The sequence below is a fragment of the Eschrichtius robustus genome, chromosome 19 (assembly GCF_028021215.1).
Source record: "Eschrichtius robustus isolate mEscRob2 chromosome 19, mEscRob2.pri, whole genome shotgun sequence".
Classification (NCBI taxonomy): domain Eukaryota; kingdom Metazoa; phylum Chordata; class Mammalia; order Artiodactyla; family Eschrichtiidae; genus Eschrichtius; species Eschrichtius robustus.
In genome coordinates, this window is record NC_090842.1 from 61,745,929 (window position 1) to 61,770,974 (window position 25,046).

The 25,046-nt window shown below is 54.5% G+C and overlaps 1 protein-coding gene and 1 non-coding gene across 2 annotated transcripts; both read left to right on the plus strand.

Annotated features, from left to right (window-relative positions):
* Positions 1 to 240: 240 nt before the first annotated feature.
* NOP53 (NOP53 ribosome biogenesis factor) lies at positions 241 to 9,744 on the plus strand. The gene is given in 13 exon segments (XM_068528317.1): positions 241 to 270; positions 272 to 573; positions 1,345 to 1,409; positions 3,257 to 3,365; positions 4,008 to 4,207; positions 4,557 to 4,627; positions 5,788 to 5,883; positions 7,173 to 7,277; positions 7,351 to 7,554; positions 8,281 to 8,456; positions 8,684 to 8,750; positions 9,511 to 9,587; positions 9,684 to 9,744. Coding segments are annotated over 13 exon segments (1,563 nt in total).
* On the plus strand, positions 8,797 to 8,907 carry LOC137753980 (small nucleolar RNA SNORD23). The gene has a single exon (XR_011071661.1). It is a non-coding gene; the product is annotated as a small nucleolar RNA SNORD23 (small nucleolar RNA).
* Positions 9,745 to 25,046: the final 15,302 nt, after the last annotated feature.

Genomic DNA, 25,046 nt, shown 5'->3' on the forward strand with positions numbered 1-25,046 from the left:
TGACGGGTATAACTTTTCTTTTTTAAGAAAACTAGATTTTTAAAAAATTCAACAAATTAAAAATGATACTCAGATTTTAAAAGTATTCCTAGGCGGCCGGGAAAGGTATTTCGCCTAGGGCTAGAGCCCCAAACCTACAACCTGGGGCGGACCGGAATCTGCAGAAGAGGGAGGAGCCATTTAGCCTTTACCAAGATAGTAGCCTCCCCGCCCCTTTGCGGCTCCAGCCACCCTACCAAGATGGCGGCAGCCGGAAGTAGGTCACGGGAGGGGGGCGGGATTTCGGCGCGCGCATGCCCCAAACCGGATTTCCGGGAGCCGGAGAGCAAGGTCTTCCTTTAACAAGATGGCGGTGGGAAAGGGTGGTGGTGGTGGCGGCGGGCAGTGCTCGAAAAGCGAGGCCGATTCCGGCTTCCTGGGGCTGCGGCCCACTTCGGTGGACCCGGCGCTGAGGCGGCGGCGGCGAGGCCCAAGAAATAAGAAGCGGGGCTGGCGGCGGCTCGCTCAGGAGCCGCTGGGATTGGAGGTCGATCAGTTCCTGGAGGACGTGCGGCTGCAGGAGCGCACGAGCGGGTGAGTGGGGCGGGACTGCGGACAGCTGGGCCACGTTCTGTGTGGCGGGGTGCGAGGCCGAGCCGCCTGGGGGGACTTCCGGGGGCCTGGGAGCCCCTGTCCGGCACCGCTGGGGAAGCCGAGGGGATGGACTGGGAACTCCGGGTGACAGCCTGGGGGGCTTAATAGGGTCACCGGGTGCAAGACGCCCAGTTAAATTAGAATCCAGGTAAACCACACTTTTCCGGTATCAGTACGTATCATGCACCCAGCTTAGTTTAGTGCGTTGTTGTTTTTTTTTTAAAAATTAATTAATTTATTTATTTATTTATTATTAGCCGTGTTGGGTTTTCGTTTCTGTGCGAGGGCTTTCTCTAGTTGCGGCGAGCGGGGGCCACTCTTCATCGCGGTGCGCGGGCCTCTCACTATTGCGGCCTCTCCTGTTGCGGAGCACAGGCTCCAGACGCGCAGGCTCAGCAGTTGTGGCTCACGGGCCCAGTTGCTCCGCGGCATGTGGGACCTTCCCAGACCAGGGCTCGAACCCGTGTCCCCTGCATTGGCAGGCAGATTCTCAACCACTGCGCCACCAGGGAAGCCCTAGTGCGTTTTAAGTAGTAAAATCTGCAAACTGGAGGAAGGGGCTCTGGCCTGGAGGGGTCCCAGGCGGGAAGATCGTACTTGAATGAGCATAACAGGAAAGCTGAGCCCGGAGAGGTTAAACCTGCTCCTTCCGCAGCTTCGTGCCCCTCTCCCCCACATGTATGGCTGACATTCTGAATTTCCATCTCCCAGTGGCTTGATATCAGAGGCCCCAGATGAAAAACTCTTCTTCGTGGACACTGGCTCCAAGAATGAAGGTAAGGAAGGGTTTCTTTGGCGGGTGTATGGCGATGATTAGTCCTTATTGAGGCTCCCTCAGCCTCTAAAAGGATCTGTGTTAATGACGTGGCTTGGATGGCAAACACCTGCAAAAAAAAGGTCTTTACTATATAAACAAGAGGACCTGGAATGAACAGAAAGCAAGTTAGGGACTAAGCTAAAGAACTCATTTTTTTTTGGTGAGGTTTCAGAGAGGTCTCAATGCCCAGAGAATCCAGTCGGGATCTGCCTTGTTGAGTAGATAATCATAAATCAGGAGGTCTCCGTTAATCTGCAGAAAACCAAGTCGAGGACTTGCTGTAAGGAATCATACCTGTTTTACTCAATAAGATGTTTGTTCTTTAATGAGAACAAAAGGATCAACTTGAATAAGTTGGTAAGAGACTTCTCTTAACCCGCTTGCTTTACTTTGCCAAAATGCAGGGTCGGGACCTTCTAAAACAAGTGGAGGAGAAGCAAGTTAGGGTTTGCTTCAGTGAGTAATAAGGTTTGCTGTCAATATCTGGAAAAACAGATGAAGAATAAGCGATTTGTTTTAAGGAGGGGCTAGAAAAGCTAAGGGGTCCGTTTTAACTGGAAAGCCGATAGCTTTAATGAGCAAAACGTCAGGCTGCTGTAACAGCAGTATGGCCTTTATGAGCGTGTATGAGATCAGTCAAGGGATCTGGTCCAAGGGAAATGAAAGGACCTCTTGGGTTAGAGCGGTCTTTGAGTGAGCAGGTAAGGAAGGGGTATTAAAGAGGTTGACTTTCACAGGAGTGAGGAGATCTGCTCTGTGAACAGAAGGGGAAGGCGGGGAGCTGCCCTGGTGAACAGGCGAGGAAGTCGTTACAGATTCTGCTTTAGGTTTAAAAAAAAAAAAAAAAAAAGTAGAAGGATAACAGCGATTGCGCGCTTCCACGGGTGATCACTGTGCGGTGGGATCTTGAAATAACGATGGACCCTTGAACAGTGCAGGGGTCAGGCACTGACGTTCCATGGGGTCGAAAATCCATGTGTGATTTGTAGTCGGCCCTCTGTACCTTGGTTCCACATCTGTGGATTCGACTAACTGCAGATCGTATGTTCCTGTAGTATTTGCTATTGAAACAAATCCTGGTATAAGTGGACTCCCACAGTTCAAACCCTTGTTGTTCAATGGTCAGCTGCAATTATTGGGTTGGCCGAAAAGTTGGTTTGGGTTTTTCCGTAAGATGTTATGGCAAACCCCGAACGACGTTTTTAGTCAACCCGATACATCGCCGCCTGATCCTGTGAGGTAGGCGTTAAACCTCATTTTGGCAGCACAGAGGAGCAAAGTCACTCTCATGAGGTCCCTTAGCAAGTGGAAGGATGCGGATTCCATCCTAGTATGTTTTGTTCTAGAGTTCTTTTTACTATTAGGCTTTAGAAGTAAAAGCAGAAAATGCTGTTGTGCTAAGAATCGGCCGTCTTGGGTCCTGAGTCCAGCTCCCTGGGCCTCATGTCGCCTGACCACCTGCTTTCTTCCTTGTTAGCATTAATGGTTCTGTGGCCACTTCCCTGTTGCCTCTGGAAGCCCCTTGTCTGCAAGGCTGTGGGTCTGACTCCTCTGTGTCCCCAGCACAGGGCTGCCTCCAGCTGGCCCAGGAAATGGGTGTGGTGTGGGGAGTCACAGCTTGGGCACCCTGGGCCCTGCCTTTGCAGGGGCCTCTTTCCTCAGGTGGGAGCCTGGGGTCAGCCTGGGGCCTCCAGGTCTGTACTGGGATGCAGGTCTCCAGGGGAGCCGGAATGAGGGGAGTGGGAAGTTGGTCTTGGGTAGTGAGGAGGCCTGAGGCCTTAATTCTTTCCTTTCTCCCACCCCCAGAGCTGAACAAGAAGAGGACCAAAGGTCAGAAGAAGTCGCTGCTTCTCAAGAAACCCCTTCGGATCGACCTCATCCTAGAGAACACATCCAAGGTTCCTGCACCCAAAGAGTGAGTGTCCCACCACCCCCAGACCCTCCTTCTCCTCTGGTTCTGGCCTCACACCCTTCTGTGCAGGCCCTACTCACTTCCTGACCCTAAAGGAATTCTGGGGAGGGAGGGTGATAGGTGAAGGGCACTGGAGGGGAGGATGGGGTCGGATTTGCGCTTTGGAGAGCGGATTGAGGACAGTGAGGCTGGGGCCAGGGCGCTGTGGCTGGGCGGGTGAGGATGGGCCTGGACGGGGCCGAGGGCTCTGGGGATGGAAGGGGGGGCTGGGTGGGCAGCCACGGCCCGGGTGTGGGTCAGGCAGGGCTTAGTGACTGACCCCTGAAGTGGGGGTGGGGCGTGGACGGCTGATGGGGCGGACAGTGGGGCGACGCTGAGGTTGGTTTTGAAATGGTGTGTGCGGTCCCTGGGAGACAGCCAGGGCAAGGGCCCCAGGGGCTGTTGTGTTGTCACGTCTGGGGCTCAGGAGAGAGGCCTGGGCTGGGGGCAGACACGGGGAGATGGTCTCCGAAGCTGCTGGATCGAGTGAGGAGTAGGAGAAGCCTGAGGAGGCCCCCTGTGGAGGGAGGAGATGCTGGGCTGCCTGGCGGGGGCAGGGGGAGCCCGCCTCACCCGCTGCGCCTGCGCCGCTTCTCCCCGGCCCAGCGTCCTTGCCCACCAGGTCCCCAACGCCAGGAAGCTCAAGCGGAAGCAGCAGCTATGGGAGAGGCTGGCAAAGCAGGGCGAACTGCCCCGGGAGGCGCGCAGGGCTCAGGCCCGGCTCCTCAGCCCTCCTGCGGCCAGAGCCAAGCCCGGGCCCCAGGACACGGTCGAGCGGCCCTTCTACGACCTTTGGGTCAAAGACAGTGAGTGTCCCTGCTGCCGCGCACCGTATCTGAGGGGGGCGCCCTGCGGGTGTTGCTTTGAGGGTCTTCGGCAGAGTCAGGTGTCTTGAAGTGGCACCGTTTTCCCGCTCGTGCTCCCCTTTTCCAAGTGGCCGGCTCCTGCCCCTCCGCCTTGGGTCTCTTCTGCTTTCTGGACCCCCTCCACGTGCTCTTTTGCCTGGCATTCGAAGCCCTTTGGGGTCTGAGAGTCAGTCCTTCCCGGGCCGTCTTCCGGTCAGTGCTTCGGTGCCATCTTAAGGGAGGAGGGCTGGGAGGGAGCCCCTCAGGGCCCCGATGTTCCCCCAGCAGCCGCCCCTCGCTGCCTCCGCAGACCCTCTGGACCGGCCCTTGGAGCGCCAGGACCCTTTTTTCCTGGAGCAGACCAAGAAGAAAGGTGTGAAGGTGAGAATTCGTCAGAAGGGCGTCCGGGGTGATAGGGGTCAGAGCCCGGGGCTGGGGAGCGTTCAGGCTGTGGGGCCTCAGCGTCCGAGCCCGACCGGCCTGTGACCCGGAGCCCACTTGCTGGAGCCGGGCAGGCAGTCCCGCCTCCGGGGCACAGAGCAGAGTGGTGGCAGGTCAGTGGGACATGCTTTAGGGAGAGGAGGGAAACCTTCACTGGAAAGTAAGATGGTACTAAGGGGCCGGAGACCTGGTGGAGCGAGCGAGCCTGCAGAGATGGGAGGGCAGAGCCTCCAGCAAGGGGGGGCTGTAGGGTGCGGAGGCCCGCTGGTCGGGGGTGGGAGAAGGCTGCGGGGAGCCCACTTCGGGCTGTGGGCTTCTATCCTAAGTGCTTTTGCACACGGGAGCGGTGGGGGTGTGGGGTGCTCTGAGGAGGTGAGACAGGTGGGGGCGGGCGCCCCAGCACGGGGGTGGAGGGGGCGACCCAAGGCAAGTCCTCGGGCAGAAGCACCCAGCCTGGCGGGCAGTTGGCTGTGGGGAGGGGCAGGGGGCGTCAGGGGCGACCCCCAGGCTTCTGCTGGAGACGGGGGGCCTCTGCTGGGGTGGAGGCCGGCCGGGCAGGGGCGCGGCAAGTCCGTACCGGGAGCTGCTGCTCAGAGCTGGGCGTGCACTCGGGGCCCCTGGGGGTTTGTTAAAGCACAGGTTCTGGTTAGCGGGTTTCAGGTGAGCCCGGGGCCCTGCGTTTCTCCCAAGCTCCCGGGGGCGCAGGGCGACACTCTTGAGTGTCCGTCAGCCCTTGTCTGTGGTGTCCTGCGCTGACAGACGCAGAACCTCGTGCCCTCTGCCGAGCACAGCTGCCGATCTCAGTGACGGCCTGATGACCGTACCGCACGGTTTTGCAAATCTCACCCCCCCGCACCGCTCTGGCGACAGGGACCCTACTCAGGAAAGGCAAGCAGTGTCCCTGCGTGCTCGTCCTGGGGTTGCTGCGCCCGCGGTACCAGCTGTCCATCGTTCCGGATGCCGCAGGCACCTCCTAGCTTGAAGGCCGTGCGTCGTGCTGAGGCCTCTGCCGCCTCCCGGGCCCGGGGTCCCAGCACTTGTCGGAGCTTGAGTCATGGCGCTCCCGGGCCTTACCCTTTCTTGGTCTCGTCCTCCTCCAGCGGCCGCAGCATCTCCACACCAAGCCCTCCCAGGCGCCTGCCGTGGAGGTGACGCCCGCGGGAGCTTCCTACAACCCATCCTTTGAGGACCACCAGGTACGCCGCCCCGCCAGGCCTCTCAGTCGGTGCTTGGCCGCTTGGTCGGCATGCCTTCCCAGGGCTCGTGGTCCAGTCGGGGAGACAGACCTGTTCCCAGACAGTGATGACCCAAAGTGGGCAGGGCTGGGATGGAAGGGCACGGGGTGGGGGGGGCATCAGACCCAGCCTTGGGAGTCAGGGAGGGCTTGCTAGAGAAGGGGGCATCAGAGCTGAGACGGGGGGCAGTTTGTTATGGTAAGAGAGGAAGGAAGGGGGGTGTTCCAGGCGGAGGGAACAGCACGTGCAAAGGCCCAGAGATGGGTGAGACCGTGGCACCTTTCAGGAACTCTGTGGGACATAAATGCAAAAGGCTTTCAACTGTTGGCAACAAAACGTGTGACCGAGTAAGCTTTGTGCAAGGGCGAAGGTAGTTTAGCAACAGGAAGAGCTGGTGGCAAGAGTCAGTGTTTATCTCACAGACATCTGCTGGGTACAGGTGTCACGAACAGAGAGGGGACAAAGCCCCGCCCTTTGGGAGCTCAGGTTCCTGGAGAGAAATCGAGGCCGCTGAGTAGACGCAGGTGCTCCTGTGAATGCTGTTCAGCGTTGTTCACCGTGAGACAGACTCTTAGCTGAGCAGGGACAGGGGGCCGCGTGCCTCTCCCGGGGAACAGCATCTCCGGGAGCCGGCAGCGCTGCGCGAAGCACTGAGAGGACGAGGCCGGCCGCAGGCGGAGGAGCTGCGCGCAGAGGCTGTTGCTCACCGGGAGATGCTGTCTTCTTCTGTTTCTTTCTTTTTTAACATAATCGCTTTATCAAGATATGATTTCCACGCATGTGATTCACTCACCTACAGGACACGGTTCAGCGGTGTTTAGTATATGCAGAGTTGTGCGGCCGTCACTACAGTCAATTTTAGAACATTTTCATCACCCCAGGAAGAAACCTAACGCCCATCAGCTGTCACCCCCCGGTTCCCCATTTCCCCTGGTCTCGGGCATCCACCACTTCTTCCTGTCTGTGTGCGTGTGCCTGTTCAGGGCACTTCCTAGAAGTGGAACCCTGCAGTGTGTAGAGACCAGACTGTCCTTTAAGAGAACGGGCAGAGCAGACGGGAGGTTAGGGATTAGAAACCCCCTTGGGCCGGTGCAGGGAGGCCAGGGAGAGGAGGGGGCGCCTGGGCCGTCGAGGGGGTGGGCTGAGCCCTGGGGTGGGGGTGCAGGTGGGAGGTAAGAGGGCCGGGTCGGTAACTCCCAGGAGAGGCCTCCAGGGCCTGGGTCCTCACCTGCGTCCGCGCCCCCTCCCAGACGCTGCTCTGGGCGGCCCACGAGGTGGAGCTGCGGCGGCAGAAGGCAGCAGAGCAGCTGGAGCGGCGGCTGGCCCCGCCGGCCTCGGAGCAGGCGGCCACGCAGGTGAGCCGGGCCCGCGCGCCCCCCCCTGCCCGCCCACTCCCTGCCGTGCGCCTGACCCGCCCCCTCCCCCCAGGAGTCTGCCTTCCAGGAGATGTGCCAGGGGCTGCTGGAGGAGTCGGACGGGGAAGGGGAGCCGGGCGAGGGCCAGGACGAGGGGCCCGAGGCTGGAGGGGACCGGGCCGCGGGAGCAGAGGCCTCGCCCACAGCCGTCCGCCCGGCCTCCGCGGAGAAGAAGACGGAGCAGCGGCGGCGGCGGGAGAAGGCCGCCCGGATGCTGGTGAGCACCGTGGGCCCCGTCTGCTCCGCCCGGTCCCGCAGCCTGGTTTCTCCTGTCGGCAGCCTGCTCTTCTGGGCTCTTTGGGATCCTTGAAGCTGCTTTGTCAGCTGAGACCTAGTTCCTGGCATCCTCCAGATGCCTCTCTGGGCTCAGAGGATGCAGCGGGGAACACGCTAGGTCAGGCCTGCTGCCCTGGTGATGATGTTCGGGTGGGGGGTGGGGAGGGCTTATGAACCACAGACAGAGAAAAACGGGTAAGGAAGGTCGGTTCAGAAACCAAGCGCTGGGCTTCCCTGGTGGCGCAGTGGTTAAGAATCCGCCTGCCAATGCAGGGGACACGGGTTCGAGCCCTGGTCCAGGAAGATCCCACATGCTGCGGAGCAACTAAGCCCGTGTGCCACAACTACTGAGCCTGCGCTCTAGAGCCCACGAGCCACAACTGCTGAAGCCCGTGCGCCTAGAGCCTGTGCTCCGCAACAAGGGAAGCCACCACAATGAGAAGCCCGCGCACTGCAACGAAGAGTAGCCCCTGCTCGCCGCAACTAGAGAAAGCCCACGCGCAGCAACAAAGATGCAGCCAAAAACAAATAAATAAATTTTAAAAAAAAAGAAAAGAAAGCAAGCACTGTGGCGAAACAGCTGCTGTGACCTGGGAGCAGGTGGAGGAAAGGCCCCCCGGGGCCGGGTCGTGCTCGGCCTGGCCTCTGACCTCGCCCGTCCCCGCAGAGGGTGCAGCAGGCTGCCGTGCGGGCCGCCCGGCTTCGGCACCAGGAGGTCTTCAGGCTGCGTGGGATCAAGGCTCAGGTGGCGCGGCGGCTGGCGGAGCTGGCTCGACAGCGGGAGCGGCGGCAGGCACGGCGGCTGGCAGAGGCGGACAGACCCCGCCGGCTGGGGCGGCTCAAGTGAGGCCCGGGCTGGGGGCTCCCTGGGAGGCCGGGAGGGGTCCAAATCCCCCATCTGGCGCCTTCCTATCTTTGCTCAGCCTGGGCCCCTCCTGGGAGACCATCTCTTTCCCCCAAAGTTCCGTGTTCTCAACCCAACTGCCCAGCCTGTTGTTCCCAAGAGGGGTCTTTGGCCTGTGTCCTGGGCCAGGCTGAACCCCGCCTCCCGGACGCCCCACACTCCCCAGGTATCAGGACCCTGACATTGACGTGCAGCTCAGCTCGGAGCTGTCTGACTCACTCAGGACCCTGAAGGTACTTGTGTGGCTGGGGTGCTGGGGTGCTGTAGGGGAGACCCCCGTGCCTGGTGATGATACCCATCCTTGCTCCCCACGTCCCCCAGGGACTATGGGCGACATCATGGCTGCCCCCAGGCTGGGCTGGTTGGGCTGATGCCTGGGGGCTGAGGGCACGGGGTCCCCGGGGGTGAGGGGCCGAGTGATGGATAGTTGGAGCCTGGGGCCCTCAGAAGACCGTTCCTCCTGGCCAGGTCCCATTGTAGCCCCTGGTCTCTGGCCCCCACTCTCAGCGTCTTCAGTCCCAGAGGGGTCTTCCTAAAGCTCAAAATAGACCCTGTTCCCCCCCACTCAGAACCTGCTGTGGCTCCCCAGTGCCTCCAGCTCCTCACACAGCCATGGACTCTGTGTGGTCTGGCGCGCCTTGGGGCTCCAGCCAGCTGTACTTCAGTGGGCCGACCGTGCACTCTTCTTCTGACCCCACCTTTGCCCCTGCTGCTCCCTCTGCTGGCCATGCCCACTCCCCCTTCTCCAGCCTCCTTCCTGTTGCTTCTTCCAGACCCAGCTCAGGGCCGGCCCACGGCTCAGTACCTGTCACCCCATGAGCTCAGGGCCGGGCTGAGCCCCTGGTGTACGTGAGGCCAGACTGGGGGCCTTGGCTAATGGGGGACTGCGGGGCTGACACCCCCCACCGCCACCACACTGGACCCTGTGGAGCGGTCAGGGCCCTAGGGTTTCTGCCTGGCACCCGCTGAGGCCTCCCTGTCCGTGTCTCGCAGCCTGAGGGCAACATCCTCCGTGACCGGTTCAAGAGCTTCCAGAGGAGAAACATGATCGAGCCTCGGGAGCGAGCCAAGTGAGAGCCGGGGGCTGCCATGCGGGGCGGGCATCGGGAACCTTCCCGCGCCGGAGGGGCGTGAGGTCGCCGAATGCTCTCTTCTCCCTCCCCCAGGTTCAAGCGCAAGTACAAAGTGAAGCTGGTGGAGAAGCGGGCGTTCCGCGAGATCCAGTGAGCGGCACTCCCCTTCTCCCTAGTGGTCCCCAGCGGTCCCGGGGCCCTCCCAGACCCGGTCGCCGTGGCCAGTGATGGAGCAATGCTCCCTTGGCCAGGCCCGGGACAGGGTCAGCCTGCCAGAGCCACCTGGCCGCAGAGTCAGGCCAGGGAGGGTCCCGGAGGGGAAATGGAAGGGCCCAAACCAGAAGAGGGGGTGTCACGTGGATGAGGATGTGGGGCCCCGCACCCCCGTCTACCCTCAGCCTCCCCTCTGTCCCCAGGTTGTAGCTGCTTCGAGATGTTGGAGCCCCCGCCCTTCAATAAAGCACCTTCTGACCAACACCTCAGGCCTCGCGTGTGACTTGTCTCCCTCCTGGGGGCAGCTCTGCCTGTCCCCCTCTAGCACACAGGGATGTGGGTACCAGGGCCTTCGTCTCCACGAAAGCCTGCTCGGAAGCCAGGGCGTGGCAGAGGGCCTGTCCAGCAGAGGCAGGGGCAGCCATCCGTCCCGGGAGTGAGCAGCGGCTTACAGAAGTAGGCAGAGGAGACGGGCCTGCTGCTGTTGGGTGTGGGAAGGGAGGGCTGCACTTGGGTTTCTGGTGGGGGGAGGTGGCCCATTGCACTGCAGTGACAGGCGGACCTTGACCGCAGGCACCTTGACTGCAGGCGTGTCACGTTCAGAGCAGCAGCTGAAGTTTGCTACCCGCCTATCCTTTCTCATCAAGCCCTCGCGACAGCCAGTTTAGGAGGGCTGGAATTACCTATCCCCGCCCCGCCCCCTTTTTCTTCGGCCGCACCCTGCTGCAGGCGGCATCTGTTAGGTGACCGAGATTGAACCTTCGCCCCCTGCCGTGGAAGCGCAGAGTCTTAACCACTGGGCCGCCAGGGAGGTCTCCATCCCTATCCCCTTTCTAAAGGTGAGGAAACGGAAGCCCATGAAAGGAGGTTGATCCTCCCCCCACCCCCACTTTAAAGGACTTAAAAACACTTATTCTACAAGTAATAAAAGACTGTGGTCTCACTGTAAGTCATTGATAACGGTTCATATACATACCAGAGAAATGTGAACGTCACCCCTGACCTTTGCCCTCCATCCTAATCCTCTGCAGAGGTAGCCGTCTCTGCAGTTTGCTCTGAAGGGTTCCGTCATGTTCCACGTGTGAGTCTGTTAAATTACATACATATACATTGGAAAATAGTGTTTTAATTTTTCTGTGTCTGGGATAGGATCATACCATATGTGGTTCTGTAACGTGCCGTTTAGCACATGTTGGGGAATTTATGACTGTGTAGGGTGCGTCCTCATTCTTTTTCTCAGCTGCAGAGAATTCCACTGTACAACCGTGCTGTGATTCCACTCACCCAGGCCCATATTGCTCCTGGTGAAGCTGGAGGGGATACCTGTGTACCTGTGCCGTTTCACGTGTGTCTGTAGAACAAGTACCTGGAAGTGGATCTCTGGGCTACAGGGAAAGTGTATCTAAAAGGTCATTTGGATCCAGCCAAAATGCTCTCTGCATATGGGAGTCCCCCACCTTGTTTGCTCATAGCTTTACTACGGTATGGTCTCACTTTTTATTTTATCGTGCATGGTTACCGGTAAGGTTGAGCACCTTTTCATATGATCACTGGTGGTTTCTTCCATGCTGGTTCAAATCTTTGGACCATTTTCCTCCTGGGCTGTTTTCTTGTTTGTTTATAGTAACTCTTTATTTATTATGGGTCTGAAGACTGTCATACATGTCACAGACATTTCTCCCAGGCTCTTCCTTTTGACTTTGTGCATGGTATCTTGTCAGGAGTGTCCATTGCTTTTAGTTTTCTGTTAGTCTTTCTCTATTTTTTATCATGGCCTTTAGGCAGGTTGCTCCAGGACAAGATGTTTATAAAAATATAGCAGGCAATTTATAAAACAAATGGCTGAAGGGAAGCCTCCTCCTTCCCCCCACATCACAATTTAAGGAACTGTTCCTGCTGTTCCTCCCCTTCTCCCATCTTAAAAAGGACTGTTACACAGACAAGAAAACTGCAGTGTGCGTGTGTGTATAGGGGAGGGGGCAGAGGATGGTAGGTTGAGGTGCAAATAGAAGCCACTTGGTGTCTGCTAAAGCCTTAAGCCCAGGCCTTTGACCCAGTAACTTCATCCTGGGAAGGGAGTCTGAAGGAAGCTGCTGGAAAAAGGGAGGAAACTCTTAATGTCCAGAGATGGCCAGCAGAGCATCTGTCAAATGCTGGGTTACCCGGGGGATGGAGAGGTCCCAGCTACCCGAGGGCAGATTCTGCCAGCCGGGGCATTAGGCAGAGTCCTCAGGGAGTTCTCACTGTTTAATGTCCTGGGGAAATGCGTCTGTTCCCCTGTGTGCAAAAAACACGGGGTAACAGCAAAGACAGGTTTGTGGGTTTCCCTGCATATCAATTACATTTCACTTCTGATTTTTACATTAAAAGAAAAAAATTTAAAATGCTGAGCTCTAGTTAAAGATTTGCAAGCTGCAGTGGTGCCCTGATGTCTGCAACTTCTTTTTGAAATGCATAAAATAAAGGGGATGAACGGACAGATAGGGGAGGGACAGATGCCCAGATGCGTCATCAAACAAGTTCAGGGAAATGTTAACGGTAGAATCTAGGTGCTGGTGCATATGGGCGCTCCCAGGAAAACTCGCTTGCCTTTACCGTTTGAAAATCTTGCTAATAATTATTGGGAAAAAGCACATTGGGATTTAGCATGATGCTGATGGAGCCTTAAGGTTCAAAGTCAATTACTTGCACTGGTCCCTTCCAAGGTCCTACACCTCCTTTCGAACTTGTAACTTAATTTTTCCTGTAGCGGGTCCCTCAAATTGTAAAAGCTTCAGGCACCACAAAACCTGAATCTGCCCAATTGTGGTATTAAAAAAAGTGAATTACCCACCAGTTGAGTGATGCCTGAATAAATGATAGTGCATCTATACTGCAGAGGGAGCTAGAGTTGGTTATTTAAAGGATGGAGGCCATCTGTAGGCAGCAGCCTTAAATTGTGGTTAAGAGCATGGACTTGGGAGCTAGAATCTTGATTTCAAATCCCAGCTCCGTTACATACTAGCTGTGTGACTTCGTGAAGGTTACTTCACTTCTCTGTGCCCCAGAGTCCCCATCTGCAAAATGGACATAATGATAGTGCCTACTTCATTGGGTTATTCCAAGGGTGGCGTCTGCACACAGAAGTGCTTAGGACAGGGGCCTGGCACAGAGTAAGCCCTAGATGAGTGTATTATAATGTTAGGGAAAAACAAAAATGGGGAAAAAAAAGTGTGGAAACTTGCAATCTGTGCCAAAGACTCCTCACACATGCTCTTACCTTTTGACCCACTGATTGCACTCTTGGGAACATGCCTGAAGGAAATGGCCGGAAATTTGGGGAAAAGCATAATGCAGAGGCAGGTCAGTCAGAGCGCTGTGTAGAATGGAAGGAAGCGTGGTAATGGCCGTGGGGTGGGCCTGGCCACTCGGGGGAGGGAGGCCTCTGCGGCCACTAACCCAGGGGTCGGAAGCATGCGTAATAACCGGAATGTGTTTATGTTCTGCTCTTTAGTGGAATAAAGGAAACAGGATCTGCCCCCATCCATCCTGGGCTTCATTGAACTAACCCTGTGCCCAGAGTCTCTTGGGTGGGGGATTCCAGGGGATGCTTTTTCCATCTTCAGCCTTTTTCCAGCTTTTCCAAACTTTTTTAAAAATAGGAATTCAAAATATGGACATAGATGACTTGATGTGCTGTTTGGAAGATTAGAAACAGAAACAGTCCAAATATAGACAATGGGAAATGGGTTTTTATAAGTGAGATGTCTACACGATGGGATATTTCATCACCGTTTAAGAAAAAAAAAACAGCTTTGGGGAGAATATTTTTGGGGGGAAGGGGAGGAACTTTTAATGATCGGGGGAAATACTTACGGTCTGTCTCAGAGAACTGTTAAATGGGGAAAGGATTATGACTCACTCTGACTAGTTTAAAAATGTAAATAAACGCATAGGCAGAGAAAGGCATTTGGGAAGATGTACACCAGGGTCAACAGGGGCTAAACTCCGATGGTGAATGATGCTAGATTCGTATCTTCCTCCTTAAATCTGCTTTTATGTATCTTCTCCACTTCACTGGGGCGAACCCTGGGTGAGCTTTGCCAACCTCCACCCACCCTCCTTACAGCAGGGGCTGGAGGCAGCAACTGCATTTCCCAGATGCCCTCGCAGCTGGATTCTAGGTGTAGGACAGGCCCCAGCGGTTAGAGTCCTTCCAGAGACATGGACGGCAGAAGTGACCCCAGGGTCACAGCCAGGACTGGGCGTTCTTGAGCCCAGAGGTTCCCTGGAAGCAGGTGGGTTCTGTGCAGCCGTCCTGGGCATTATCCCTAGAGCCCAGCCTAGGGCCCAGCCTAGAGCCTGCTGCCCCAGACTCCCTTGGTTTTGTAAGCACCTGATTCCCTGTATTAAATCCCCTCCTGTTTAAAACACCTGGAGTGGTTTCTAGTTAGGCTCTGATCCCTGCCCAAGATGCATTGTTTTTACGCTCAGGAAAGTAATTTTTAAAATTCTAAGAGCTCCCTGAGGTCTGCAAGAAACTAAACCATTTCTGTGACGTTTTTGCTGTGTTCATTTGCCATCCAAAGAGATGTTGGCCCAGAGAGGGCAAGAGGCTTACCCAAGACCACACAGTTGCTAAGAGTCAGGGGCCAGGCGGAACTTTGTCCATTCCACTTAGAGAGCCCATCCTTCCATGAATGAGGCAGGAGCACAGATAGATAGATGGCTGAGGACACCTCCAACCCTTTGTGCTCACCTGCCCCACAAGTTCATGGTGGGGGGAGGGGGGAATTGACCTATGGTCTAAAATCCTCCTGTGACTCGAACTCTAGAGTGACACATTAAGTCCCCCAGGCCAAAAACCTGGCAACATCATGGATTCCTCCCTTTCCTTTAATGATCATGTCATTTAAACAATTAATACTTGTTCCATAATTAGAAGGCTGTCTCTGTCCCACGTCCTTGTTCTGATCCCAGTGTGACAGGCGTTACTGTGCTCCCCCCACCTCTGTTTTTCTTTACCACTGAGGAATCTGAAGCACAGACAAGGGAAGTGACTTGCCCAGATTTGAGATTCTACCCGGGTCATGTCCATTCTCCCTTTGAAAGAGCTCTTGCATTTGTCCCCACCCCCAGTCACCCACCCAGGTACTAACTCCAAGATACTGAGTCCTCTCCTAGTAATTGACATTTGAGCAGAGACTGGAATAAAACAAGGGAGGCAGCCATGAAGATAGGACAGGAAAAATTGTTTCCGTGTGGAGAGAACAGCCAGTGCAAAGGCCCTGGGGTTGGGAGCCTCAGGAAGGGAAAAGAGACCTGGGCGCCTGCAGCCAAGGGAACCAAAGAGAGAATGTGGGAGGTGAGGCCCATGATGCAACCTGAGGCGACATCATGCAGTGCCATTCAGACCATGTGAGGAGAGAGAGTCCCTCTGGCTGTGGTTGGGGAACAGACTGTTGGGGGCAAGAGATGAAGCGAGAAAGCAGCTGCAGTAGTCCAGGTGGGAGATGAGAGTGCTGGACGAGGGTGGGATCAGTGGAGGGGAGGAGCAGTCAGATTCTGGATCCATTTTGAAGGTGGAATGCGCAGATTGGCCAAGAGGTTGCACGTGGGCGTGAGAGGGTGGAGAGAGACCAAGGATGACACCGAGGATATTCTGGGTGGAACATTTGGATGGAGGGGGATGCCCGATGAGGAGATGGGACATAGATGGTTTGGGGAACACAGGTTCCAGGAAGTAAAGCACTAACACGTTCCTGGCTGGTGAGGAGAGGCAGAGGGAGACAGAGAATGAATGAGAACTGAACGGATGGAGGGGGAATAGTAAAAAGCTGGTTAACTGAGATGGGGACAACTCAAGTAAAAGTGGGTTTGGGGCAGAGAAGTTCGGATTGAATTTTGACCAGATCAAGCCTGAGTTGCCTATTAGGCTTGTAAAAGGCAAAGTGGCAGAAGTGGCCGGACCCAGGAGTTCAGAGGCCCGGTCAGGGAGAGACTGGGGTGGTCAGCGAGTGGGTATTGGTGGCATTTGAGGCAGTGGGAGCTAAGTAAACAAAAGCAGGAGGAGAGAGGGGGATGAGAGAGGGAGGGAAGGAGGAGTGGAAGCGGGCGGGGGTCAGCAAAAGGGACCCAGCAAAAGCGGCCAGAGAGGTGGGAGGGAATCTGGACTGCAGAGGAACCACTCCCACGAGGCTGGACGTGCCCCAGAAGGGAGGAGGGTTGGCCAGGAGGTCGGGTCCGGGATGGATCGCTGAGAACTGTCCTGGGGATCCAGGGCGGGGACGCCCCTGGTGACCATGCCTGGAGCGGTCTCGTGGCGCCGCCCGTGGTGCTACGTGAATAGTAACGTCCAGTCTCCCAGAGGGTCGGGCGCGGACCGTCAGGTGCAGGATCTCGGAAGTTCTAGGACCTAACGAGTAGAGATGCTGGAGAGACGGTGGCCGCCAGGGGGCGCCGAGAGCCCACACCCGGAACCAGCTGGCCTGGAGGTTCCCGGGCGACCCTAACTCCCCCTCACCCTTACCCAAGACCCAAGGGCCACATTGCAGCAGGCGGGATAAAAGCTAGACACCCCCCCCCCCAGGCGAGGGGCAACGCTTTCTGAATGGGTGGAGCAGATCGGAGGCGGGGGTTGGCAGGGGTCCTGGACATGGAGAAGTGGTGGTGGGGTGAGCTGTAAAAGGGCGAGGGCCAGAGGGAGCATAGGAGAGGCAGGGACCCTGCCATAAAGGGCGTGTGTAGATCCCGGTGGGGGCGAGGGCAGGAGGGGCGGAGACAGTTACTCAAAGGTTCTTGTCACTTTGCTGTAGGCAAGGCGTGTCAGGCCTCACCTCTGACTACTCCCCTGTCCCACCTGCCCTGTGCCTTCCCCCATTTGCCAGGCAGAGACCTTACCCAGAACCCCTAGGGGCTGGCAGGCATCATTTCAGCCCATCCGTCCATCACTGGATCCATCTATCCATCTATCAATCCATCCATTTCCATCCACTTATCTGTCCATTGGTCCATCCATTTATCCATGCATCCAAACATAAAGAGTGCATGCTGTATGGTTTCGTTTATACGAAGTTCTAGAACAGGCCACACTCACGTATGTGTGGTGATAGAGGATTGTGCTGACCCTTGTTGGGTAACTGACAGGGAAGATGCGTGAGAAAACTTCCTGGGGAACCGGAAATGACCTATATCTTGATATGGGAGATGGTTAAATGGTGTTATACATGTGAAAATTACACTGAGCTGTAACTTTAATATTTGTGCACTATACTGTGTTAAAAAGGTAATTTAAAAAAAAGAGGATGGTCAGGGAAGGCCTCGCCTAGGAGGTGACATTTGAATAAACACTCCTGTCACCAGCACCACTGAAAGTTCCGAGGCTTCTGCAGGTACCGTATTCCTCAGTGTAGCCCGCACCAAAATACTTGCCCTAGTTCCTTTGGGTACCATATTCACCAGAATATGTCACACGAGATTCCTGCCTCCTACTGTTTGCACCTGTGTCGGTGGCTCAGTATGCCCCATGTGAATGAAAGAGGCCTGATGGAAACTCGGTGGGACTTTGGACAAATCTGCCTCCAGTGGAAGAAGAGCCTATAAGCCCTACTTTACAACATTTAAAATGGGAAATATGCCCTTTCCCTTTAAGGATGTAAGTTGGCTTCTTATCGGCCCAGGTCCAGTCTGCAAGGAAGTGAACCCCCCTCCCCCAACTCTCCCCCATCCAACTTGCCTGAATTCTAAGCGCCTGGTACTGGCCTAGAAAGAGATAAGAATTATCACAGGGAGAGGAAGATAAGAATTCTCCTGCTGTTAACAAATGACTTAGTTTGCATTCCTGTTTCACAGACATTGAAAATAAATATATTTATTATTTTTGGCTGTGTTGGGTCTTCGTTGCTGTGCGTGGGCTTTCTCTAGTTGCAGCGAGCGGGGGCTACTCTTCGCTGCGGTGCGTGGGCTTCTCATTGTGGTGGCTTCTCGTGTTGCAGAGCACGGGCTATAGAGCGGACGGGCTTCAGTAGATGCGGTGCGTGGGCTCAGTAGTTGTGGCTCATGGGCTCTAGAGCGGCAGGCTCAGTAGTTGTGGCGCACGGGCTTAGTTGCCCTGCGGCATGTGGGATCTTCCTGGACCAGGGCTTGAACCCACGTCCCCTGCGTTGGCAGGTGGATTCCTAACCACTGTGCCACCAGGGAAGCCCCACATACATTTTTTATACCATTCAATTGTAGCCATTAATATAAGAGACTCTCTAATAAGCTTACTAAGTATTTTCTTAAAGATGTGTTTATCTGACAAGTATTTACTGAGTGCTAGCCGCGTGCCACTCACCACTTTAGATGCTGGACACATACCAGGAGGGAAGAAAAAACAGAGAAACACGGAGTGCACATTCTAGGCGGGGGAGACGGCTAACAGCTTAAAAAAAAAAAAAACAAAAAAAAAACCTAAAGTAAGATACATAGAATGTCAAGGGCGTAAGTGCCATGAGAAAAAGGGGGTACAGAGGGCTGGAAGAGGTGTTGCAATTTTAAATAGGGCGTCAGGGAAGAAGTGACATTTGAGCAAAGATATGAAGGAAGTAAGGAAAGAGCCCTGCGACTGTCTGAAGGAAAAGTGTTCTAGGCAGTGGGAACAGTAAATGCAAAATCTCTGAGGTGGGGACTTCCCTGGTGGGCCAGTTGTTAAGAATCCGCCTTCCAATGTTGGGGAACTAAGATCCCACATGCCGTGGGGCAACTAAGCCTGTGTGCGGCAACTACTGAGCCTGCGCTCTGGATCCCATGCGCCACAACTAGAGAGAAGCTCGCGTGCTGCAACAAAGATCCCGCGTGCCGCCACTAAGACCCAACGCAGCTGAATAAATAAAAAGATAAAACAAACAAACAAACAAACAAACCCAAAATCTCTGAGGTGGATACATGCTAAAATGCAGACGAACCTCGAAAAAGTTATGCTAAGTCAGACACAGAAGATCGTGTAGGGACTTCCCTGGAGGTCCAGTGGTTAAGACTTCGCTTTCCAATGAAAGGGTGCAGGTTCATTCCCTGGTCAAGGAGCTAAGATCCCACATGCCTCGCGGCCGCAAAAACAAAAACAAAAACAAAACATAAAGCAGAAGCAATATTGTAACAAATTCAATAAAGACTTAAAAGATGGTCCACATCAAAAAAAAAAACTTAAAAAAAAAATCACGTATTGTATGATTCCATTTACACGAAATGTCCAGAACAGGCAAATCCATAGAGACAGAAGGTAAATTAGTGGTTTCCAGGGGCTGGGGGGAGGCGGGGAGTGGGGAGTGACCGCTTAATGGGTACAGGCCTCCTTTTGGGGTGATGAAAATGTCTTGGAACTAGATAGAGGTGCCGGTTGCACAGCATTGTGACTGTACCAAATGCTTCTAATGTTAAGTGTTAGATTAGGTGTATTTTACCGCAATTAAAACACACACAACTCCCATCTCCCATCGCCACCATTTCCTATAAGAAATGATGACAAGACCATTTTTTTAAAAAAACAGAATGTACTCTGTGAATGTACCAAATGCCACTGAATCGTACATTCTAAGATGGTTAATTTTATGCGATGTGAATTTAACCTCAATTTTTAAAAAAGGAAAAAACTCCACAAAACCCCAAAAAACTCTGAAGAGGCATGTCAGTTTTGTTCCGGGAAGAGCAAGGAGGCCAGTGTAGTTGGAGCGTAGTGAGGAGGGCATAAGATCAGAGAGGTAAAGAGAGGGTCAGAACATCTGGGCCTGTGGTCCACGGTGATGACTTTGGGTGTTGGAGCGGGGCGTGTGCAGACGCTGGTGGGGACCGGCGCCCCCTGGCGGCCGCATAGGGAACAGACTGTGAGGGAAAGTAGGGCAGGGCAGGAGCTCCCTGAGTCCTTCCCGGAGGTGGTAGGGTCTCCAACATCGCCCGCAGGTGGAGGTGCAGAGGGGTGGGTACATCCGGGATACACTGTGAAAGTAAATCCACCATCACTGACTGATCTACAAAGAAAGAAGCCAATGGACTCCAAGTGGGTTTTTTTTGCCTGGTCTGGAGTTGTCATTTCGAGATGAGGAAGACCGGAGAAGGAGGGGCCCAGAGATGGGGTGGGCGAATCAGGACCTCAGGCTGCTGGTGCCCGTTAGACGCCCAATTGTCGGTGTCAAGTAGGCAGTTGGATGTAAAAACCTGGCATTCAGGAGTGGAAGTATGCGTTTGGAATTTGCATTAATTATATCCCAAACCGGTGAAAAATGCCCATTCTCTGCGTACCTAGTGCAGTAGAGTAGAAATTTCATAAAGCGATTCCTGGCAGCCCCCTCAAGCCCACACACAATGCAACAGCGAACAGCGTGGCGTAGTTTGTTTTTTAGACTTTTTCTTTTGCGTACCCTCCTCCCTGTGGGTGTGACCAGGGTTACCAGTTGTGTCAGGGTCCCCAGACCAGCCCCGTGTTCAGGGATTTGCTAGAAGGTCCTAGAGGAGTCCGTATAGAGTTGATTGATGATTGATTTCTTTTGGCCGCGCCATGCGGTTTGCGGGATCTCAGTTCCCCGACAGGGATTGAACCCGGGCCACAGCAGAGAAAGCCGGGAATCCTAACTGCCAGGCCACCAGGGAACTCCCCAGAGTTGATTCATTATAGTGACATAGTAGGACACGCAGCGGATCATAATGGGAGAGTCTGGAGAAATCCGCATGCAAGATTCCTTATGCCCTCCCTTAGCCCTCCCATGAGGGCTCACCCTGAGCACGTTTCCCCAGCAATGAAAATGCAACAATGTGTATGTAACGTTTCCGCACAGAGAAGCCCATTAGAGGGACTTCCCTGGTGGCACAGTGGATAGGACTCTGTGCTCCAAATGCAGGGGGCCCAGGTTCCATCCCTCTTTGGGGAACTAGAACCCACATGCATGCCGCAACTAAGAGTCTGCATGCCACAACTAAGGAACCCATGTGCCGCAACTAAGACTCTGTGCAACTAAATAAATATTAAAAAAAAAAAGTTATTGGTTAAAAAAAAAAAAAAGGAAGAAGTCCATTAGAGACTCAGGACCCAAGCGTTTTGGGGAGGCTATTCACGTAGGTACCCTCTACCCAGCATGTACCCAAATTCCAGACTTCCAGAAGGCAAGCAGACATCAGCAGCATAAACCATATTGTTTTGTACAGTCTAGGCAGACTGAGCATTCTTATCTTTAGGAAAGTTTCATATCAGTGGAGGAAAACGTTTATCAGCCAATTTCCCCAATGCTAGGTGAGGGCCAACCTTGCATGCAGACTTTTCTAAGGCTAGCAGACCCAAGACTGCTATAGTAACTGCTTCTGGAACTCCAGCTCCCTCACCCCCTTGATGCCTGCAGGTTGAATCTTTATCTCTCCAAGAGGCCAAGTGGCAGTGATGGATTTGAACAAGATGAGAAGCCAGATAAGAAAAAAAAAAAAAAGCATAAGCTCTAAAAGAAGAGCTAAAACCCTTCAACTTCTCTAAGAAAATAGAGGAAGAAATTTTAGTGACCTTAGGTTTGATGTAGATACCTTATATATGACACCCAAAATCATGAAGTATAACTAAAGGAAAAAATACACTGGACTCATCAAAATGAAAGTCTTGCTCTTCAAAAGACACTGTTGCAGAGATGAAAAGGCAAGCCACAGACTGGGAAAATATTTGCAAAACAGATATCTGACAAAAGACGTATCTAGACTATATAAAGAACTCTTACAATTTAATAAGAAGACAACTCAATACAAAATGGGCAAAAGATGTGAGGAAATAGACACTTCATCAGAGAAGACATAGGACTGGCAAATAAGGGCATGAAAAGACTTCATTAATATTTAGGAAAATGCAAATTTAAATCACAATGAGATACTTCCCTAGGCCCATTGGAATGTTGAAATTAAAAAGACTGATTCTCCCAAGTGCTGGCGAGGATAAGGATGAGGATGGAGCAGCTGGAACTCTGGCACCCTGCTGGTGGGAATATGAAATGTTACAACCACTGTGGACAACAGTTTGGCAGTTTCTTAAAAAGTTAACCATACACCCACCCTCTGATCCAGGGCTTCTACACCTAGGTATCTACAAGACAGAGGAAAGCAGGTGGCCGTGCAAAGACATATGTGCATGAAGGTACACAGCAGCTTTGTGAAAAGCTGAGGGAGCCCCCCAGGCAGGACCAAGCCCTGAAGTTCATGGGGCTCCCGGGACAGGTCTCCTGGCAGGCGCTGCTCTAACTGCTAAAACCTCAGGCCTTGGGACGGGCTCGGGGCTCAGGGCAGCCAGCACCTAGTGGGAGGGCGAGGCTCAGCAAGGGGTGGACTCGCCAAGTCCACCCAGCCACGTCTGGCTCTTGGGACCTGCAGGTCCCACGTCAGCAGCCCCAGAGAAGGCAGAGTATGGGGAGGAGTGGGGGGGTAACTCCAGACGGCACCCTGAGGTCACTGTCCTGTCCCTCACGTCCCCGATGGAGGGCTTCCCCCCACCCTCACCTGGGCTCACGGTACCTCGGTTCCTGTCGCCGCCCCTGGCCTCCTGCTCCTGCGTGTGCAGCACCTCGGGGCTGTTGGTGAAGATGCAGGTGGGGTCCAGCACGGCACCCTGCTTGGTCTCAGTGTGGAAGATCTGGAGAAGCTGAAGGTGGGCGCTGGTGACAGAGGCCTCAGACCTGCTCTTCCCGCTGCCAGGTTCCCTCCTCCTCATCAACTCAAAGTCCCCTCCTCCAGGAAGCCCTCCCTGACCTCCTCCCAGGCTGGTCAGATGCCCCCTATGGATGCCTCCAAACTTAGCCCCGCCCACTCTGGGTCTTCTCCTTCTGGGGACAACATATATCAGGGTCTCGGTGAATGTTTGTTGAATGAATGAATGAAAGAGTGAATAGTACTAAACAGTTTGGACCTGTCTAGAGGGCACTGGGGGGCCCACAGAGAGGAGTGACAGGGTCAGGTCAGTGCTTCAGGACACGCTCCAGGCTCCCTCTCAGGCGGGGGCCTCTGCACGTGCTGGTCCCATGAATGGTGGAGTCGGGGTCCTCCCCAGACAGGCCCGGCCTGTGGAGGGCTCAGTGATCCTCCCTGGGGTGGGGGTGGGGCTCACAAGGAGGAGCCACAACCTCAGGGAGGCCCTGGCCCCGTGCAGAACGACAGTCAGATGGGGTGCCCCGCCGCTAGCCTTACCTGCATCCAGGTGTTGAAGACATTGAAAGCGTGATGGGATTCCGGGTCACTCTCCAGGGCCACCAGATTAGACACAGAGCCTCGGGCAGCGTTTTCCCTGGGGCAGGGATGAGGCAGAGGCTGGACCCCCTGGCTTCTCGGAAGTCCAGGCCTCCTTCACCCCTTGGAGCTTTCGGGGTCCCTGACAACTCCCCATCCCACCTGACCCACCCCACCTGCCCCCCCTTTTCTCCGTCTTGCCAACAGGAAGGTGGTTCAGAGCACAGGCTCCACAGCCAGACAGCGGGGTCATATCCATGCTCTGTGCCTGGTGTGACCTCATCCAAGTACCTCAGTTTGCCCATCTGTAAAACGGGATAACACATTTCCTGCCATTTAGGCCCGAAGGAGGCTTTTGTCTCATTGTGTATTTAATAACAGAGTTGCCTTCCCTGATCTATTTACAAAACTCCCCAGCCCAGCACTCCCTGGCATCCTTTCTGGCTTTATTTTTCTTCCCAGCACTCACTATGCTCTAAATAAATAGGAATCCTTATTTATTTATGTTTTCCCGTGTCCGTCTCCCTGACCATAACATGAGCCCCAGCAGGCAGGGACCACGTCTGTTTACTGCGTGTGCCCGAGCCTGGGCGTGGGTCGCTGTGAGGCTGTGAGTGGGAGTCTCCGTGTGTTGTGTGATTGGGCTGCAGTGTCTCTGCCTGGGTGTGTCCCTGGGGTGGTGTGTGGTTGTGCAATGGTGTTCATGCCCAGATGCATCCAAGTGAGAGTCTGTCTGGGAGTCTGGCTGGGTTATTGGTAGGTTAATGTTGTGTGTGTGTGTGTGTGTGTGTCCGTGGGCATTATTGATCATGTCTCTGTGTGCAGCTGTGTGGTCGTGTATCAATGTCCGTGGCCAAATTCAGCAGTGTGTGCTCTGTATACAATTGTGTGTCCCAGTGAGCGGGATCTCTGGGTGAGCTGCTGTGTCTCTGTCCAGATACACGTGTGTCGTGTTATTGTGAGTCCAGGGTACAGTTGTGTGTTCTACCACGTGGCCGGGTAGAGGCGGCAGCCATCGTGCGTGAGTTGCGCATTTGGAGGTGTAGTTGTTGTGACCCTGGCTGGGTATGGGCTGGGCTCTTGTATAGGGAGAGCCTGGTGTGCTTTTGTGTCATTGTGTAGCAGAATAGAGGTTTGTGCTGTTGTGTTGTGTCTCCGGCTGGGCTGTGGTTTGTCTGGATGTGCAATTGTGTAGCCAGGTAAGGGGGAGAGCTGTGGTTACCATTTGTGTGTGTGTGTGTGTGAGAGAGAGAGAGAGAGAGAGAGAGAGAGAGAGAGAGCGAGGGCAAGGGATGGATTCCCAACCCCAGAAGCATGACTACTGCCTCCAGCCTCCTCCACTCCTGGGCAACAGAGACCTCTTTGTTCTCAGTGGCAGAAGGGGGTTGTCTCTCACTCTTCAGGCCCCTGGCAAGTTCTCAGCCCTAAGCCCAGTCAACAAAACAGCCTCTGAGCATCTGCCCTGTGCCCAGCCACTTGCTGGGTGTGCTGAGGAAACGTCAGACCTGGGACAACCAGAGTGGTTGGGGCGGTGTTGGGGGACCCCCGCGGGGACCCTGGCCAGCCTGAGGGGTTTGGGTGGCCTTCCTTGAGGACAGCATTGTTAGAAGATAATTTTGGGGAAAAAAGGGAAGATCATGACTCATACAGATCTAAAAGTGAACACATGTTAAAGATTTCACTTAACACTGTGAGGTGTTATAACTGGTTCAAAGGAAAATCAATGAACAGACGCATTTATAGATCAGGAATATTGAAACAAAAATGCAAATAGAGGCAAAACATTTGGGGGGTCTTATGGTCTGAATGTTTGCGTTCCCCCGAAGATGATGGTATTAGGAGGTGGGGCCTTTGGGAGGTGCTTAGGTCATGAGGGTGGAGCTCTCGTGAATGAGATTGGTACCCTTATAAAAGAGACCCCAGAGATATCCCCTGCCTCTTCCATCAGGTGAGGACACAGTGAGAAGGTGGCAGCTATGAACCAGGAAGAAGGCCCTCACTCAACCATGCTGGCACCTTGATCTTGGACTTTGAAGCTTCCAG